Here is a 20,504-nt window from a genome sequence, read left to right on the forward strand (position 1 = left end):
GGAAAGTGGTTTCCCAAAGAGAAATCCAGTTTTATCACCAGAGTGAAGGAGAGTAGACACAAAGCAGATATAACAGTTGGTGCCATGATATTATAATAAAAATAAATAAATAAATAAAAGTGCTTTTCGGACTGTACTTCAAGTTCCTCCCCTGAGATTATTAAACAACTTTAAAGGAAGGAATACAGTAACAGATGATTGAAAGTTCTCTAATCCATGCTCACTCGAGCCTCACTGAGAGCCGCTTCACTTTTAAATATCTGAACATCCAACTTCTGGTTAAGAATTTGTTGGAAGCATGATCTTGGCATTACCATTGATATAGGAAAATTTAACAGACTGTTAGGCCCATAAAATATTAAAGTAAGTGAAATCTTTCCCACTCTATCCTGATGAACAAATGTTCGTCCTACCTGTCCTCACCCCCCATGGGCCTAACTCATATTCTTAACCCTACAAGATCCAAACTGGAATCCTCTGCATCAGACATAGGAAGATGGTGAAATTAGGCAGAAGTCCAACTCTTACCTTAAAGATACTATAATACTTCAAAGAAATTATTTAGTATTTTTCTGCCAGAGATACTTCCCCAAAATTGGCACCATTCGTTGATTCTGTGACTCAGCAGTAATAAAGCAGAAAACTGATACATTCAAGAAATTTGATAGATTATAATCTTTGATGATATGTTTATATTAGAGTAGCAGTTGACATCTGTAGGTTAGGTAGTTTAATATTTTTCAAGTCTTCATCTATGGCTCATTTTAGATAATTGCTGCCTAAACTACATTTGTAGGGCTTTTACATTATCTACTCTTGACTTTATTTAAATATCTTCATTGTTTGTGTCAAGGCTTAAAGTTGGCCAGGTGCCTGTTTGTGTCAGTAAAGTTTTGGTGGAACACAGACAAACATATTAGTTTAAGTCTCATTTACATATAACTAATTTTCTGCTATGCTAGCGGAGATGAGTAGTTGGAAATGAGTGTGCTCCACAAACCTATGCGCCTTTATATGTAGAACAAGTTGTTGACCCCTGCTGTATAGCTATGTGGGTATTTATTTATTTATGAGAGGTTTTTGCTATAGGGCGCATGCGCTCGCTAGAAAGACAGAGAGAGACGGAGAGACAAAAAGCGAGGAATCATCCCCCAGGGGGATGGCCATGCCACAATCCCTTCTCTCCGTTCTCCTCTTGTGATCTTGGGCACGCACACACACACGCCTGGTGTGAGTTAAAACCATTGGGCCGGGAATTGAATCGCGAGCAACTACATGGGAGTCCAGCCATTATACTAACTGCTGGTCTTGGTAGCCTTAATTTTTGATGTGTGACATACTTAGGAAGAATAATCAAGTGAAAGCCTTATAATACCCTCACTCTCCAATGAGAGTTCTAAAAAGCTTATGTAGGAAATAATTTTTGCCTTACCTGTTCTACCTGTGCTTTTTCAACTCTGAATACTTCTCTCTTTTTTTTCTATACCTTCAATGTGCTAGTTGTCCTCATTTTTTAAAACTACTAGTTTTTTTTTAATGTTTGGGGGAGGGGCCGCAGTTTTCTAGACAGCATTTGAACACATTGGTACACACATATCTGCATATATTTAATGTCAAGGTACAAATTGCCAGACATGTATAAAAATCAGTATCTGGTGACAGTTTTTTCTCCCTTACTGAATCCTCTCAAGTTCGTATTTGTTGTGGTCCTGGCAGTATTTTGTGCAAAGAAGTGTCTAATATGACCCAGAAGGGCAGAAGAAGAGAACTGAAGGAGGAGCAGATTTCTCTTGCTCTGCTCACTAAATTCTGTAAGCAAATCAGCCACCCATCAAAAGCTGAGTAGTTAAGCTGTACTTGAAGAGGAACAGGGATAATAATACTCCTTTCCTGCTTTTTTGCAGTCTAAATGCCCTGTGGAGTGAGAGAAGACTTCAATCCCTAGGCTTGTGAATCCCTTATCTTTCCCAAACGTTAAATTAATTTTTAAGGCTATTTATTCAAAGTTGACTTAACCACTAGAATAGGAAAGATCAGACAAATCAGCTGCAAGAAATGAAGTATGAGGAAACCCGAACTCTTTGACAAAGTATTCCTGGGAGTAAATGTGTTGAATGAAGCCAGCGGGTAAATGATAAGGGCCTTTACACTGTGGATGTAAGAAAGCAATTTATCAAGAGTACATGAACTCTCTAGTGACCACAAGTCAGGAGGAAACGAGAATGGAGGAGGAGCCCTGAAAAAAATACATTTGAAATACTAAAAAAAAACTGTGTGCATGCACTTTTAAATACCTCCATTATTATGCAGAAACACTAGTATTTTAAAGTAGGAGTTGCTCAGAATGCACATAAACTGTAGCCCATACAACTATGGGATTAGGTGCTGGGAAGAGACGATAAGAAAGGCCTTGCAGTACTTCAGATTTTGCAGAAACCTGGGTCTTATGATTTGAGCCTGGATGTTATTGGATATCCACTTGCTTGATTCTAAGTTAAACGACTGTCCTTAAGACTTAATGTTTATCTTTTTATAATCTCTAAAAGTGCATCTGTGTATAATTCTGATAGTTAATCTGAAGCCTTTTGTGCTTTCTGAAGGAGTTCAAAGTACCTCTCATTCATCATCTCAATCCTTGCAGCACCTCTTTAAGCACTGTGAGACAATGTTATCTTAATTGTTCATTTTAGGGAAACTGAGGCAAATTAATTACACTAGCAGCAGTAGCTTCTCTCTCATCTACTAAGATACACAAATGAGAACTAGAATTCCTTACCTGGCTTTCAGTTCTATGTAAAAGATGTAATCCCTTAGCTGTGGAAAAAAATAACCCAATCCTTGAAGTGTTAGTTTCTTTGAAAGTATTTATTCTGAGAATGGCCATCCTCAGTGGTCTCTGCAGAGATAATGCAGTTATCTGAAGTATACAGAAATTCTCAAATTTTGACTTTAGTCTTTTAGTCAATTGTTTTATTTTCATCCTATCCTCTTTCAGAGCTTTTTGTCAAAATGACTCAGTTACGTCTTGCTTTTTTTTCCCTAAATAACTTCCAAAGAACATGCCAGTGAACCCGAAACTTTTTTAAATAAGTGAACAGGAAGGACATTGGAAGAACAAAGTCTTCAGATAATCTCATTAATTAATTTAACTTGAGTTAAATTACTAGCCCTCACTCAGATGTTGGCTTTGCTTGTTACCTCTGAATTTGATCTTTTACCCCATAATGTTATAAAGAATATACTCCTCTTTTCTTTAAACTATTCAGGTATTATAGGAGTGAATCTTATTTGAAGTGATAATTGGTTGAGCCTCTTATGACAAGAGTTAGGAATTGTTTTTTGTGTTTGTCTTTAGTTTTTGGTCAGGGGACGAGGGGGACCATGGTATCTTGAGTTGAGCACCTTGAATCCTTGCAACTCTGAGCCATAGTTGTTCAATTATCAAATTAATTAGGAGTTTAGAGCTAGCCAGAGTGACTTTCTTTCTGAAAGATGAATGTGTTTTGTATTTGCTGTTGTCTGCAATTTATAAACACACTGAATCTAAAAAGGGTGGGGGTTCAAAGGGGAGAAGAGGGGAAGAGAGCTATTTACATTGTAAAATCTTGCTTAAACATCTGCAGCTATCACCCATCTGTAGAAATGGAGCCCTGATAACTTCCAGTAATGTTTCTAATTTCTGTCTCTGTCTTCCTTCTTTATATCTTTATTCCAATCCACCTTCCTGACCCCCAATCTCTGGAACTTTGGTGAGACCTGTACAGCCTTGGATAAGCTCAGCACGCAGCACTTGTACCACCCCACCCAAGTGGAGATTGTGCAGTCCAACGTGGTGTTTGACATCAGCAGCCTGATGCTCTATGGGACGCAGGCAGTCCCTGTGCGACTAAAGATCCTCCTGGACCGACTCTTCAGTGTCCTGAAGCAAGAAGAAGTGCTCCACATACTGCATGGCCTGGGCTGGACTCTGCGGGACTACGTCCGGGGATACATCCTTCAGGTAGGGGAGACTTGAGTCTGGGGCCAGCTCTAGGAGGGTTGGGTGAGAACCCTTGACACACAGTTGCTCTCCTTCTTGTCCCTTGCAGATCTAGGAATGAACATACTCCTCTGATTAAAAAGGTCACTTTGATAGCTTATCAGAGTATTGGAAAAAGGAGAGCTATCCCAGCCCACTGTGCTGGGCCTCAGTGGTGTATATTAGGAGAGAAAAAGTGGCCTCTTGGCTATTGTGTTGTTTGCGCCTTTTTGAATTCAACTCTCTCCCTACAGCCTGGGCTTTTGGGCTTCTCCAAGAAGTAGTATTATGTAGCCCTATTAAAATCCTTATTTTGAGTTAAATGATGGGGCTGTGAAAATATTGTGTAATGGGGGTGTGATTAGACTTATTAGAGCTTTTCTTCTTAATTTGTAGGTGTGGTATGTTTTGTTTTGTTTCTGATTGTCTGGGTATCTTCACTATTGTTTCACCATCTAAGTGTACCTCCATAAAATCCCTTTTATAACCAGGAAATGCTCATGGCATAGCCTCTAGAGCTCTACATTCTGAAACATGCAAGCATGACTATATTTGGTCTTCTAGTACCTGTTCTTACAGACATGGGCCAGTCTGTATCAGTGGCATATCAATTTAGTAAAGATCTTAAAGCCTTAAGAGCTTTTGAGAGACCCTCAGCTTTTACCCATTCCCCTGTCCCAGCCACCAATCTTCCTTTCTTTTCCTTCCTTCTTTCCTTCCTTCCTTCCTTCCTCCCTCCCTCCCTCCATCCCGCTTGCGCTCACTCGCTTGCTTGCTTGCTTGCTTGCTTGCTTGCTTGCTTTCTTTCTTTCTTGTCATTTTGCATTGCATACTTTTTTCTATACTTATCTGGTCCTTAGCACTAATTTTTTTTAAAATTAATTTAATTTTATTTATTATTATTTTAACTTTTGCTGTAGGACACAGGTGCTCACCAGAGTGCGGGAGAGAGAAGGAGAAAGGGAGAGAAGAAAGAGGGAGGGAGGGAGAGTGAGAAAGCAAACCGCTGCAAGGTCGGCCCTGTGGGAGTTCAGCACCTTAACCACCATGCTACCTGCTGGCTCCTGCATTATATACTTTACTTCTGAAATGTTTTTAAGGCATTTGTTTTGTTACAACCCATGAGGGGTAAATGATGAGAACAGTGTTAGGGGAATCTTCAGGATCCCAAAAGACTACACTTAATGATGAAGAAGTACCCATATTTTCTCCTGATGAAGGATATCTCAATTTCAAAGGGTACAACATGAAGCCACTTTGGAAATTTCCTGTGGGGATAATATTGGAAGAATTGACCCCTCCAAAAAATAAAAATCTAGCTTTGTCTCTGCTAGCTTTATGTAACACTAGAGATATCTCTCAATATTTATTCCTTGAACCACCTGTGTTATGTGCTAGGCCTTAGCTGCCAGCTTGGTTTGTGTTGCCTGGGGAGTTTCACACTCCCCTTCACTTGAACCTGGCATCAAAACAAACTCCTGTCATTCTAATGTGTGGTGAGGACAGCAGAGCAGTGGAGAAAGATATGGGAGGTGGGATAACCTGTATGTTCCCAGAAAAGAATGGTTTCTTTAGTGGAAACCTCAACTTGGAAGGCATAGAAAATGTGGCCCTTGAAAGATGAGATGATGGTGATAATGGTAATAATATGTTTTCAGTTTATAGACCATGTTCACAAGCATTAGCTCATTTGCCTTAGGATGGGGACATTTCAGTGTGATAAATGATAAGTTCTGGGTGGTTAGGAGACCTAAGGGGCATGTGATTCAGGAAGGAAGGGGCCAGGAAAAATAAAGCATGGAACCAGTTTCACAATCCTGGCTCTCTGACCCTGAGGTCCATACAGTACCATGTCTTTCTGCAGTCATTTCCACAACTATTAATGTCTGTTTTGGATGGATTTCACTCTACTTAGAGGGAAAAACTTTCACAGGTGTTTGAATGGAACTGATAGTTTGGCTAACAGTGAGTCTTCCCTTTATTCAAAACCTTCATATATTTTGTTCCAATCTGGTACCACTGTGATGCTACTTCTCTTATTAGTTTTGTATTTCAGTTCCACCTGTATTTTTTTTTTTTTTTTTGCCTAGGAATCTAGACCATATGCATTGTGTCTTTCTATCCTATTCAAATAAATATGTGCATGGCTCTGATTTGCCACCTTAACATGCAACTCATTTAGCATTCTAATAGCAGTGAATATAGACCTTGCTGGTTCTGTTGTAGTACTATTATGCTGCCTTGACCAGTGCTTTTGTTTTAGATTTTACTTGAAATAATTATTGAGGTATTAATCTTTTTTCCCAACATTGTAGCATATCTCTAAGGCAAATATGGAAACTATATGCCTTTAAAATGCATTCTATTTTTTTTTGTTTGTGCAAATGCCCAGGATCTAAAAATATGATAAAATTGTGAAAGAAGTTAAATCTGAGAAGACGATTTAACAAAAACACAAATCGAAATTTATGTAGTCTCTTATTTAGAGGGGAAATACTGCATGTGTAGAACATTGTCACTTATGATATTTAAATTATAATTAATTTTATTGGTTTAAAATAAATGTAGAAAAAGTCTCAAATTTTATATTTTTGTGCATTTGAGTAAATCATGTATTATTTTTACAATATAGGAATTTTGTTTCTGTCTTGTTTTATTGATAGTATTGATGTAATATAGATTTAAGTGATGCTTCTTTTTTCATTCAGTATTTATAATCGAAAGGTTCCTTGTGAAAACAGGTTTTCATTTAAAAAGAAGCAAAGGATTGCAGGACACAAAATTGTTATAAATTATGAAGTGAAAACAAGTACTTTTGTTTAAAAAACTCAAGGACTGTGGAAATGAATTGTTTTCTTCTAAAGCAATGCTATTTGATTATTGGGTAATTTTTTTAGTTACGTGTAGTCATTATAATTTATGCACAAATATCTGAATATATATGTGTGTGTGTGTGTGTGTATATATGTATATATATATATATATATATTATATATACATATATATATATATATAGAGAGAGAGAGCATTTTTGTACAAATAATATGTGTGTTTGAAGGCTGTGGAACCCCATGATGCACTATTAGTGTACAAGTCATTTTATCTGCCTAAAACCCAATTGTCTTGTAGCCCTCAAGGCATCAATTTTAGCATTATTGCTCTGAACAACAGTATATTGAATATTATGTCAGTTAAAGAAGAATAATTATCAAGGCAAGTTAGGGTGGCTGTTAGTCTTACCACATATTGACTTGGTTAGCAGTTGGCTATAGATTGTGTTACTGGGCAAATGAAGATGTACAGTAAGTTGAACTGGTCAAGCCAGGATATTAATTTAACTCTCTCTGGGCCCAAACCTGCTTCCCTTATGGATACACAGTAAACCTGCCTTCAGAGCATTTTGAATGTGGTAGATAAGCAGATATGTGCTCAGATTTTGAATTTTTTGAATTGGCAAAAAGAGAAGAATAGCCCATTCAACGTTATCACCTGAAAGTGTATGATGGGATTATTTTATTTGTTTATTTATTTATTTATTTATTGTTGTTAGAGATATTTTTTGCTTTAGGACATGTATGCTCACCAGAGAGATAGACAGAAAGAAATCACCTCTTTGCAGGGATGGCCACACCACAGTCCCTTCTCCTTCATTCTCCTCTTGGAATTCTAGGTATGTGTGCACACACACACACACACACACCTGCGCACCCACCCCAGTGTGTTTCAAGCCTCCTGGTCCAGGACTTGAACTATGGCTGGCATGTGGGAGACCAGCAATGAAACCCTTACATCATCTGCTGGTCCCTTTATGAAGAAGTTATTAAGAGAAGAGGGGAAGCCACATAGTCCATAAAAAACCTGATATTCTGTCAGGGATCTTGCAATTTTTTTTGTGATAAAAATTAACTTTTTTCTTATGTGATTATAAACTAGCCAGTTGGGTGTGAAGTGCATAGTATAACCTGGACTACAGTTATATAAGAATCCAGGTAATACCTTCCTTTAATAGAATTATTTATTTATTTATTTATTTATTTATTTATTTTTCGCATGAGCTTTGCCAGAGAGAGAGAGAGAGATTCACACACAAACCCACCAGATCCAGGACTCAAACTGTTGTTGACCATGTAGGAATTCCAGTGCCTTAACCACCACACTACCCACTGATCCTGAATCCAGGTAACATCTCAAAGATAAAGAACCCACTGTTCTGCTGAGAACTTACTAAAGTATTCATCCAGAAAGTACAGGGAAAAATGAGCTAAATTTTAACTGTATCCCCCCCCCCCAATAAAAAAAAATGGAAACATATAATTAGGTGTTAAAATCTAATTATAAGGGAACATACAATGTTTTTTCTGCTACTAAAGAACAATTCTTATTTCAGATCTGTATCTTCTGATACATTTTTTGGACAAGGAATAGAAGGCAGAATTCGGCCTTTTGTCCTTTCTCTATATTCTCTCTGCCTTTGACCTTAAAAATAAGAATATGAATACTTCAAAGAAGCAAGTAACTTTCTGTGGCCCTTCAAATTATCTTTTCCATGAAATGGAATAAAAAAAAAAGACTACCCGTTTTGTAGAAGATAAAGATGCTGGCAATAGGGAAGACCAGATCTACAGACTTATTAAAAGAATGAACTTTTAAGAGAGGCCAGCAGGTGGTATGGCGTTAAAGGCACTGGCTTCCACTTGGCTGACCCTGGTTCGAGTCCCAGATCTGGAGGCTCACTACCCCCATCCCCAGTCACTGTCTGTCTCTGGTCAAATTAAAAACAATAATAATAATAATTAATAAAGTTAAAAAGAATTTTAAAAGAATTATTTAAAAAATAAGAATATAGGTGATTTTCATTGTCGATTTGAGTCATTTAAAAGAGTTCTGTTTAGGAACCAGCAGTTAGTGTAATGGCTATGTCGCTGGACTCCCATGTAGTCGTCCGCAGTTCGAGTACCAGACCCGGTGGCTTAAACTCACGCTGGGCGCGTGTGCGTGCGTACCCAAGATCCTGAGAGGAGAAGGGAGGAAAAGGGATTGTGGCATGGCCATCCCCCCTGGGGAGTGATTTCTTGCTTTCTGTCTCTGTCTTTATGGTGAGGGCACGTGCCCTATAGCAAAAAACCTCTCCAAAAAAAAAAAAGAGTTCTGTCTGTACAAATCTCCCTATTTGCAAGTGTATCCTGCCAGAATTCAGACCCAACTTCATTTAGCGTGTGAATAATTAACTCAGGTGTCAGCAGCCTCACGGCAAGAGTAGTAGTGATGCATACCAGAAGTTACTTGTGTTTTAATAGCACACTCAACACAGTAGAAGAACATTTCTCAGCATCTCTCAGAGACCAGTGAGGGGGCATTAATCTTTGAGAAGCCCAACTTTTGATTTGGAACTAGTATATAGTAGATCCTTCTGTTAGAGCTTTCTATTACATATTATCATAACACATACTCTTGGGAAGTCCTGGAGTAAGTGTTCTATGAGAATAGGTGCATAGATTTCACAGTTCTTTCCCACTTCATAACCTTTACCTGTCAAGTTCATTCATCAGAAGCTCCTGGACATACTTAGCTCTTCCTCATTATGGTTATTTGCATGTGGGATTTCTTCTCTGCATGGGTAATTTCTTGTCCTTTAGATATCCGCCAAAGTTTCATTTTCTTAAAGAGGAACAGCAATGTAGGTATTGTTTGGTGTGGCTTTATCTCAGGACTTTGTTTCCTTCAAGCTTCTATCACAATTTAAAATCAATCAATTAATTAAGTCAACTGTTAAAATGTTTTTTCTGTTTTCCTCACTAGGGAACACCACAAATGCAGGGTACTCAATAAATATTTGTTAAATCAATGGGTAAAGAAATCTTCTTAACTTGGTACAGCTTGATGTTTCACCACGGAACTCAGAATATTCAATAATTTCAATTGGTCAAAGGGCCTTTAGTATTTCTTCCAGCTTCCTGGAGATTGACTGCTTTAGCAGCCACTGGGCTGTTGAGGGCACTGAGAAGAACAGCAAGGCGTCCCGTACCTCCAAGCTAGTAGTCTGGTGTAGAATAATTGTTCTGTGGTATGTATGTGGTAGAAAATGTCAATATTAAACAAACACTTGTATTTAAACAGCCCTTTGTGGACAGGTTCATATAAGTTAGCTCTATTTATTCTCATACGATCTCTTTATAGATGGTGCCTGTAAATTAGAATTAGGTATAACTATAGTTGGGGGATTCAAGAGGCTACGTCACTTTTCCATGATCACAGATACTCTTAATTGGCACAGTTGGTGCACTTTTGCCTTCCCGAAGCATCAGACAACAGCTCATCACTAAACCCACTTCCCAGCACTGGGTACCCTTCATGAAATATGATAGGCTGTATTAAATATTAGAAGGAAGAAATTTTAAAATCCGATTTGAATTCAGATGTCTGACTTTGCAGACAGTGTTCTAGTATTTGTTTTTATGTTTTTAAGACTACCAAGCTGTCTTTTCAGAATTGAATAGGTGAGACTCTTGTATATTAGTAATAACCTGGTTGGGGCCAGCAGGTGGCAAGGTAGTTTAGTCACTGGAATCCCACATGGGTGACCTCAGTTCCAGGCCCAGACCTGGCAGCTTGCTTTCTCATAAACCACCCCTGTACCACCTCCACCCACTCTTACCCCCATCTCTGTCTGATGAGTGTACATGCCCTATAACAAATTGAAAATAATAATAATTAATAAAATTAAATAAATAATTCTTTAAAGTAATAATAATAATGGTTGGGTTTAGGGAAGAAAGGAGGCCTGAAAGTCTAGAACCAACAGAGTACTTTAAGATCTCTTTTTTTTTAACATAGTGACAAACCCACTTAAGTCAGGCATTAGACAAAATTAGATGAAATTATTTTTGTGTGTTTGCTTGTTCTTTCTTCAGCTACTTACTGATATGTCAGGTCATCTTTGTCTTTATTTTCTCTCATTTTTATGATTAAAACTTGTTCCACGGATCTATTTTGTCATTAATACTTCATTATAAGTTTTGGCTTTGACTTATCTTTCCAAAGATATATGTCTTTTGTAGTTGAGTATAAAAAAACAAAGGTTGGGGCTGGCAGATAGCATGGTGGGTGGGGCACTGGAATCCCACATGGTCGCCTATAGTTCAAGTCATGGATCCAGTGGCTTGAAACTCACACCTGGCATGTGTGCATGTGTGCCCAAATCCTAAGAGGAGATTGGAAGAGAAGGGATTGCAGTATGTCCATTCCCTCTGGGGGATAATGATTTCTCACTTTCTGTCTCTCTGTCTGTCTCAGTCTCTCCAGTGTGCACACACACACCCCATTGCAAAAAAATCCCTCTTAAAAAAAATTGAGATAACCTCTTATACCTCTTTGGCCTTTGATTGACTGGATAAAAAGATGAAATGATGTAGATGAAAAGTATATTTTAAATGCCTACACAATAAATCAGTATATTCACTAATATCTATGTACAAAGTTAACTTTGAACAATGACAGCCGGTAAATATCACATGCCAAACATGTTTCTCTACAGATGTCAGTGCTCTGAAAAACATAATGAATATGTTCAGGTGTTAATATCAATAAGGTAAATGCTAGTCGTTTTAGAAAATAAACCCTGAAATACTAACATAACAGGAGTTTGTTTCTCTCAGCAAGTCTAGGTAGCATTCTAGTGGACGGACACTTTCCGTCAGTTTGTTTGGGGAGGGCTGGTTAAGGACCAGCACCACTCTATGACTCGACCATTCCCTGAAGACTTAGGTTCCTCATTCAAGTAGTAACTCTGAAAGAGGGTGAAGGTTCTGTGTGGAACATTCTCATGAGCTAGCCCTGGTAGTGGAATAGGAAATTTAATCCCCAAATGCTATTGATCAGAATGAATGGGTATGTTACTGAAGGGGGCTGATACAGGTGGTCTTAGGCTGAGCAGCCACTCTCACCTGCACCTCGCATCATGAAAGATGAGCACAGGTCTATGCTCCACTCAAGTGTGGTAGAATAGCCATAAGTATACCTTCTCCTTATACAGTTAGACAAGAAAGCTTAATACAGCAAAGTCATACAGTGAGGCAGGTTCATGGGTTTGAATCCTGGCTCTTGTTCTTACTAGATATGTGAAATTAGGTGTGTGTCTTTGTTTACCTTGCTTTTCTCACCTATAAAACAGGGATAATGATAATACCTCATAGCTTCGTTGTGAAGATAAAATGAGATGATGCACATAAAACGTTTTGTAGTGTCACTTGCTCAATATTCAGCCACCATTAACTATTAATATGATGAAAAATATGATAATACAGACAATTACAGCCTATTGCCTACCTGCTCATTTCACTACGCCTCTTAACGCAGAGTGACTTTCCAACTAGTCAGACAAAAGTGTAGCTAGTCTTCAAATATAAATAAATAATAGTACAGAAATATACATATAACAGGTGTGTATATATATATAGACATATGAACATACTTGGATACAAATAAAGGGGCAAGTGAGTATAGTGACAAAGACTGTGGGCTTTGGAGTTAGACAGTCTTAGTGTTGAGTGTTAGTTTCACCTTTTCCACCCCAGAAAATCCTTGAATAATTTTTTTTTTATATTATACATTTTCCATACACTTTATTATTATTATCTATAATAGATCCTCATGAGACAGGAAGAAGAAGGGAGCAGGGAAGTACTGGACACCCTCTGCAGGGCTCAGTCTCAATTCAGATCCCCTTCCTCTAGTCCTCTAGCCCACCAGGATCCTGAGCATCTGTGTACCCAGCATGTGTTGAGGCCAACCAGATGGAAGACCGGAACCATGGTTAGCACATAGCTTCCAGCTCTGTAATCTGGTATGCTACCGGAGTGTGAGTGTCCTCTTTTTGTTTTTGTTTGTTTGTTTGTTTTTTGGTTTTGTTTTTTGTTTTGTTTTGTTTTGGTTTAGTTTTTTACCATAGGGCATGTGTATACTTGCCGGAGAGAGATAATAAGAGATAATGAGAAATCACCCTCTGGGAGGATGGCCAGGCTGCAATCTCTTCTCCATTCTCCTCCTGGGATTTGGGGCATGCATGCACATGCACCTGGTGTGATTTTCAAGCCACCAGGTTCGAGACTCAAACCATGGTAGGCAATGTGGGAATCCAGCACCTTAATCACCATGACACCTTTTAGCCCAAGAAAGGTATTTTTGATAGGATCTCACCCTGTCATGATTTTCTTGCCCTAGTCTCCAAGTTAGCTATGACCACAGGTGTGTATCACTACATCTGAATTATTTTAGATTGGACTAGAAACTGACTTCAGGCCTCCCACGTGGCCTCAGCAATTATGTGGCAACACCTTGCTTGCTTGCTTGTGTCACCAATGCTGGACTGATTTCGCCTTTTTTCTTTTTAAAATTTTTTTTTAGAGAGTTGTTTTTTTTTGTTTTGTTTTGTTTTGTTTTGCTATAGGGCGCGTGCATTTGCCAGAAAGAGAGACAGAAAGTGAAAAATCACCCTTCGGGGGGATGGCCATGGCACAATCCCTTCTCCTCTATTCTCCTCTCAGGATCTTAGACACGCACGCATACGTGCCCTGTGTGACTTTAAGCCACTGGGTCCGGGACTCAAACCGTGTTGATTACATGGGAGTCCAGCAACATAGCCATTATGCTAACCACTGGTCCCTGGTTTCACCTTTTGATAGCTCTGTTACCTAAGAGAGATAACAACATATTTAGCATTTTCTTCATCTATAAAGGTTAAATGATATTTTTTATAAACTAGTAAGTATAGTAACTAAGCCATGGTAACTCTTAGGAACTGTTACTCTGTTGTATGTACATTTTACCTATGTGCATTTTTTAAAGAAATGACTTAATCTATATCATATGAACTACCATTTTTGTCTTTCTGTATTTCTTCAACTCTTCAAGTACATATTTCCGAGCCCTGTAACAGAATGAATGGGAACATGATAAATTTGTTAATATGACTTAAGTATGTAGGCTTTTTCTCCATTGCATGAAGTAAAACTTACTCAGGATAGGCAGCTTTTTAATGGGTATTGTGACCTCAGTTTATTGTGTGTATAGTGTCTCTTTTCCAAAATGTATGAACCACTCTACAAACATTATCCTGGCAATCCTTCAAACTACCCTACTAGAGAGTTTTAGAAACTATTATCCCTGGTTTTAAAGTTACTGTGGCTGGGGCCAGCAGGTGGCATAGTGGTTAAGGACACTGGACTCCCACATGCTGACTGCAGTTCAAATTCCAGACCTGGCAGGTTGCTCTCTCTCTCTCTCTCTTTCTCTCTCACTCTCTCACTCTCACTCACTCACTCACACTGTCCCTCTCTGGTCAAATAAATAAATAAATAGCGTTAAATAATTCTTTCTCTTTTATTTTGAGAGGTTTTTGCTATAGAGTGTGTGCGCTCGCTAGAAAGACAGAGACAGAGAGACAGAATGACAGAGAGATGGAAATTGAGAAATCAGCCTCCAGGGGGAATCACCACGCCGCAGTCCCTTCTCCATTTTCTTCTCGGGGTCTTGGCTACTCACACATGACTGGTGTAAGTTTAAGCCACCCGGTCTGGGGCTCAAACCACGGTTGACTACATGGGAGCCCAGTGACATAGCCATTATGCCAACTGCTGGTCCCGAGTTAAATAAATCTTTTTTTTTTTTTTTTTTTTTTTTTTTTTTTGAGAACTTTTTTCTGAGAGATTTTTGCTATAGGGCGCGTGCGCTTGCCAGACAGAGAGAGACATAGAGACAGAAAGCGAGAAATCACCCCCCAGGGGGGATGGTCACGCCGCAGTCCCTTCTCCTCCATTCTCCTCTTGGGATCTTGGGCACGCACGCACACGTGCCCGGCGTGAGTTTTAAGCCACCGGGTCCAGGACACGAACCACGATCGACTATGTGGGAGTCCAGTGACATAGCCATTACGCTAACTGCTGGTTCCCCCGAGTTAAATAATTCTTAAAAAACAAAACAAAACAAAACAAACCATAAAGTTACTATGGCTAAAGGTCTTAGGAGAGTCAAAGCTGGGAGTGGAATATAGGGATTTTAAACCCCTTGCCAAAGCTCTAACTATTTGAACAGCAATGAAAATAAACACCTTAGATCTAAGGATGTAGCTTCATGTTTTGTTCTCAGAGTTAGATTAAAAACACTTCTTCTCTTTACCTCTTGACATAGAAATAATGGATAGCTTACCAGAGTCAAGAATGGGTGGAGTAACTGCTGGAATAGGGTTTTTACCTGTGGGACATGGAAATGGGGCTTTTGTATTTCTCAGGAGGCACACAAATGAGTCCACAGCTCACTGGCCAGTTATGTGCTAAAACCTAGTTCAGATTTACTTGAAACGATATTCTCTGTGAAGCACTGATTAAACTATGTGATCTCTAGAGCAGCATTCTTGTTGAGTTTAAAGTGAAAAGCTCCTGAACTTTAGGTTTAAATCTCCATTCTACCAATTAGTCTCTAGTCATGCAAAAAGTACAAAATATCTATGAGCCTCATTTTGCTGATAGTACCTTCTTAAGGGACTTTTCAAGATGAAGGGAAGTAATATGTTAAATTCATAGTGTTACTCAGTAAATTAAATTTCTTAAATAGAATGATCTTCTAGTCCCTGTCACCAACCCCTTAAGTTTTTAGAGCAACTGAAGCTTTGTGATTCTTCTACTTACCCATATATTTTATTTTATATTCTGTACTTTTCTGATGCTTCCTCCAATTTGACAGAAGGGAAGGGTGTAAGATGAGAAGGGCTTACACAAGAACTAAACCTATTATGACTGTAGCAGAAAATCACAGGAGGGCCAACTATCCAGGCCAAGGCCTCATCTACCATCTGTTTATTTGGAGTGACCTATATTCCAAGTACTGGTATGAGAAGTCATGGAAGGCTTTGAAAAGTGGAGAATGAGATAAGGATCAGTGTACATTTCTATAAGCTTTTGCTAAATCCATACAGATGAGACAAACATAAATAAAGATATAATTATGTGGTTCATGTATGATAACTGTATATGTAATGCCAACAGCTATTGGAAAATAGAAAGTGGGCCAATACATTTACTAGTAGAATCAAAGCAACCACTGCCAAATTAAATTATTCTAGGAAGACTTGTTGAAAGAGGAGATCCTTAAGAAATAAGAGAGAGATTGTTACTCAGTAGAAAAGATCGAACAAGAATCTTTTCCATGTAGGAAGATTGCCGTGTTGGAAAGAGATGTAAACAAGTGTTCAGGGAGAATTGAATTTCAATTAGTTAAGCATCTTTGTGCTATGGTGTTGGTGAGTGGTTAGGCTAGGTCTGGGCCTGTTGATTGGAAGCTCTTCTTGATTAATCAGATGTTTGCATATCACCATTCCTTTCTAAAGGAACTGACTAGTGGTTCTGATGGTTCACAGACCTGGCAATTGTTGCTGAGACTTAAAAAGTTACATAACTGTCTAATGACTTAATGAACAACTGTTTTAGTAACCTACCATCATGGCATCATGGTCCTTGTTGCTATCTAGGAAATGTTTTCTTTTATTAGTGGTAATAGAATGACCAACTGTCTTCTCTCCCTTTCCTTCTCCCCATACCTGTCTTTTCTGGTCAAGGTAGACTTGAGATGGGGAACTTAAAGAATAGAGTGGATAGTGCTTGGTTTGAATGAATGAATGAATGAATGTATTTCTTTTTTTTTTTGTCTAGAGGTCATGTGTACTTACCAAAGAGAGATAGATAGGAAGAGCACCCTTAATGGGCTATGGTCATGGCACAATCCCATCTCCCCATCTCTCCTTCCGGTCAGGATGTTGGTTATAGCTGCACAGGCACCTGGAATATTTTTCAATCCACCAGGGTCAGGATTGGAACCATGTGGTCAACCTTGTGCAATCTAAGTCCCCCAACCACCAGACCACAGGGCCAGCACACCGTTTCAGTGTCTTGTATGGCTGCACTAACGCATTATACATTAAGGCCTCCAAATTAGGGCACAACATATTGATTTGGTATGCAGTTCCTTTCAAGAATTTATCTTCAGTTTTCTGTATATTTAGCTCTTATAGCTCCAGACAAACATTGTTCAGAGATTTTCAGAGCCCAAGGTTCTCTCTGCAAGGAAATGCTTTAACCTGGTTTCCTTGTTCTCTTGTAATTTTCACTCTTTCACAAAGCCATAATAATAGTGTCAGGGGTAGCTTTCTAGTTAGAATGAGTACTGTGGTTACTGTGTTTTCTATTTTTAATTTTAATGTTTTTTTTTTCCTGTTGTAGATTTTTCTTTTGGTTTTAAAAATAGTAATTGAGTAAATGTGATAATTTGAAGACTCTGGTGCAGACTGCATCCTTTCTGGGATGCAATTTTGAAGGAAGGCTCAGTGCACAACAGGCATTTCTTTCAGATTCCTCAATAGGATAAATAAGAAAATATTTGCAACACAGACCACTGACAGTATTGGCTTATGGTTATATTAGGCCAGGCTTCAGAAAAAATGAAATTTAAACAATAGAGTATCCTGTAAATTTCATCTTTTGAGTACTCTTTAATATTAAGTCTATTTTATGTAAGGTAGGCAAGGGAAATACCTTAAATTGCTTCATTTATTTGCTTCTTTTTAAGTATGCACACATGTTTAGAAATTCAAATTAACAACAAAATGTACTTAAATTCTCCCTTGAAAGAGTAATTAAGAGCTACTTGTTTCCCATGTGCTGTCATCTTTGCCAGAATTAGAGTTCATGCTGAGTATATTCCATTGAGTCAGCCATAATTCCATCACCAGCAGGGATTGCTTTTCCACGTATTGACATGTGAGGGAATGTCTGTCTTGCAGTAGCCATGGGCTTATGCCAGATTTTGAGATCCACAGGGGCAGTGCTGGGAGCTTTTCAATTCTGAATCAAGGTTCCAATTCATAATGACTGAGCCAGGGAAATTAGGTTGAAATCTGTCACCAAAACTACATTGAAACCCACTCCCTAGCCCCCCCACCCCTCCCATCCCTTTCCCCTTTTACAGTGCTTTATTGCTTTAAAATATGAGTGCCTCTGTCCATTGATTCTCTGGTGACTTTCCATTGGATTCAAATTGTGGTCTCTTAGGTGAAAAGGTCAGTGTATTATTCATTCAGCCACACATCGATGGAGATTAACTGAGAGTAGTACAAGATACTTGGATCCTGCCAGACCCAGGGCACCTGAAGGAAGTTTATTTCCTTTCTCCTTAGCCTTCAGTATGCCTGCTGCAAAAGAGGATGGCTCTGTCTTCTGGGAGTGGGGGAGGGTTTGATTGGCTGTGTGTTAACTGCCTCAAATCCATGGCCATAGGGTGAGTGAGAACCCTTGAGAATCAAACATGTCATCTTTGTAGCATCACCTGATTTAGTGCTTTTCCTCAAGTCTGAGATGTCTCAGGGGGCCTTTTTCCCTTGCAGCACTGATCTTTCAATGAGGTGCTAGTGTCTGTCCTGAGCAATAACAAGGAAAAACCATGAAGTGTGAACAGCTCTTATTAGGGGGGTAAATGTCATTAACGCCTTTGTAGCCTTCTCTGCAATCTGAATGCTCTTGTCAAGACAGTGACTTCCTGAAGCCTCCTTTAAAATCATATAAATGCAATTTAAGACACTGAGGTTTTACATTTTAATTGAGCAAAACCATTAACTCTCTTTTCTTAGGCATTTTTGTAGCCAGTTTTACTTATGTGTCTTATAAGGACAGTTCTTTTAAAATAAAGCTATTGAAAAATGTTCTAGAAAAATTATTTTAAGGATTTGAGAAATACTTGACTTACTCAAAATGAAAGTTTTAAGTAATTTTTGGTGGTAGTAGGAAACAGATATTTCAATTTCTGTTTAATTTTAACAGTCATACACTCATGTATCTTAACTACCAGTAATATGCATATTTTCATGTATGATATTTTCATATACGGTATGAGAAAACATATTTCAAGTTAATGAGTAGGTCATCTGGATAAATTAAAAGTTTGAACCATAGAATGTTTAAATAATTTTATTATTTTCAATACATAAACAGGAATATTTCTCCAGTCATGAATTCTCCTTATGTAAAATTCTAATATTCTCCCAAAGCAGGATTTTTTTTTTTTAAATGCATGTGTATGAAAGCACCCTTCCCCCCAGTGGGAGCTAGTTATCCCTCAGTTCTCTTATTTTGTCAAGCCACCTGGCCAGTACTTTAACCATGGTCAAACATGTGGGATCCAGCTCCCTCTGCACATGCTTTATCACTGCAAATAGGGCCAACCCCTTTAACAGAATTTTTATTTGTGAATATTTACTTCTGTAAACCTCTTCTGTAAGTTTTGAGAATTGCAGGGCAATTCTAGTTAGACTGGGTTCTGTCTTTGAGTCACAATAAACATACATTGGGGACCAGCAGGTGGTATGGTGATTAAAGGTGATGTACTCCCACATGGCAAATAGCAATATGAGTTCTGGACCCGGCTGTTTGAAACACACCAGAGACACGTGTGTGCGTGCTCAAAAATCCCAGGAAGAGAGTGGAGGAGAAGGGATTGTGGCATGGCCATCTCCTTTGTAGGGTGATTTCTCACTTTCTTTCTGTGTCTCTGTGTCTCTGGCGAGCACAGCACATGCCCTATGGCAAAAACGTTTAAAAACTCTCTCTCTCTCTCTCACACACACACACCCACACACACACATTGGATAGTTGTGTGGTGCGAGGGTAGACACATAAAGAAAAATGCCTCTTTTACTATGTGTCTTAATTTGTAATAAAGAAAAATTAATTCAGCCATCTAGCTAAAACTTTGGGAAATAAATCCAGAAAAGTTGAAGGCAAGTTAGAGGTGGTGAATGGAAATTAATTATTTGGCACTCATTATTGCAAATTTAAGATGTATAATTTAATATACTCTAGTGTATAGTCTTTTTTCTAACTTTGATCTTCTCTTTAATAATAAACAAAAACCCTTGGTCCCAACTTTTTTCTTGTTTTTATTTTTACAAAATTCCTATTAGTTTTTTTCTCCTTGTTTTGAGGCTTCAGGAAAATATATTCATTTAACAGGTATTTACTAGAGTGACTGTTATGTACAGTTGGCAAACAGACACTATGTCCCTGTTGTAGCTTTTAGGTTAGTAGAGGTTGATGTCTCCAGCCAAGCTAAAGAAAAGCAGAGAACACTGAGTACATTTTCAAATGAATAGATACACAAACTCTATAATTAACACAATAATGGGTTATATGTAAATATACTGTTTGGACATATTTCTAATGTACTTGAAAAGTTACTGCTTAAAATAAGATTTTCAGGTTTTTTTAAAATAAGATTCCCCAGTTGTCTTGATCATACTACTAATTCAAACTCTGTGATTAAATGACTGACTAAACAAAAGTAATTTTCAACCCAGCTCCCACTTCTTGAATTAAACACATGTGTTTTAGTACAAATTAATTAGATTCTGCTTTTATAGAAAAATCCACTTATTACCTAACTTCTGTAA

The 20,504-nt window shown here is 38.3% G+C and overlaps 1 protein-coding gene across 6 annotated transcripts in view; it reads left to right on the forward strand.

Moving 5' to 3' along the window:
* BNC2 (basonuclin zinc finger protein 2) overlaps positions 1–20,504 on the forward strand; it is a 515,687-nt gene that overhangs the window by 371,221 nt on the left and 123,962 nt on the right. For all 6 annotated transcript variants that reach the window (XM_027769370.1, XM_027769366.1, XM_006171180.2 and 3 more), the window contains one exon: positions 3,765–4,000. In XM_027769370.1, the coding sequence (XP_027625171.1) occupies positions 3,765–4,000 (236 nt within the window). The remainder of the gene's footprint in view (positions 1–3,764; positions 4,001–20,504) is intronic.

The sequence above is a fragment of the Tupaia chinensis genome, unplaced genomic scaffold, assembly GCF_000334495.1.
Source record: "Tupaia chinensis unplaced genomic scaffold, TupChi_1.0 Scaffold149424_1, whole genome shotgun sequence".
Taxonomy (NCBI): domain Eukaryota; kingdom Metazoa; phylum Chordata; class Mammalia; order Scandentia; family Tupaiidae; genus Tupaia; species Tupaia belangeri.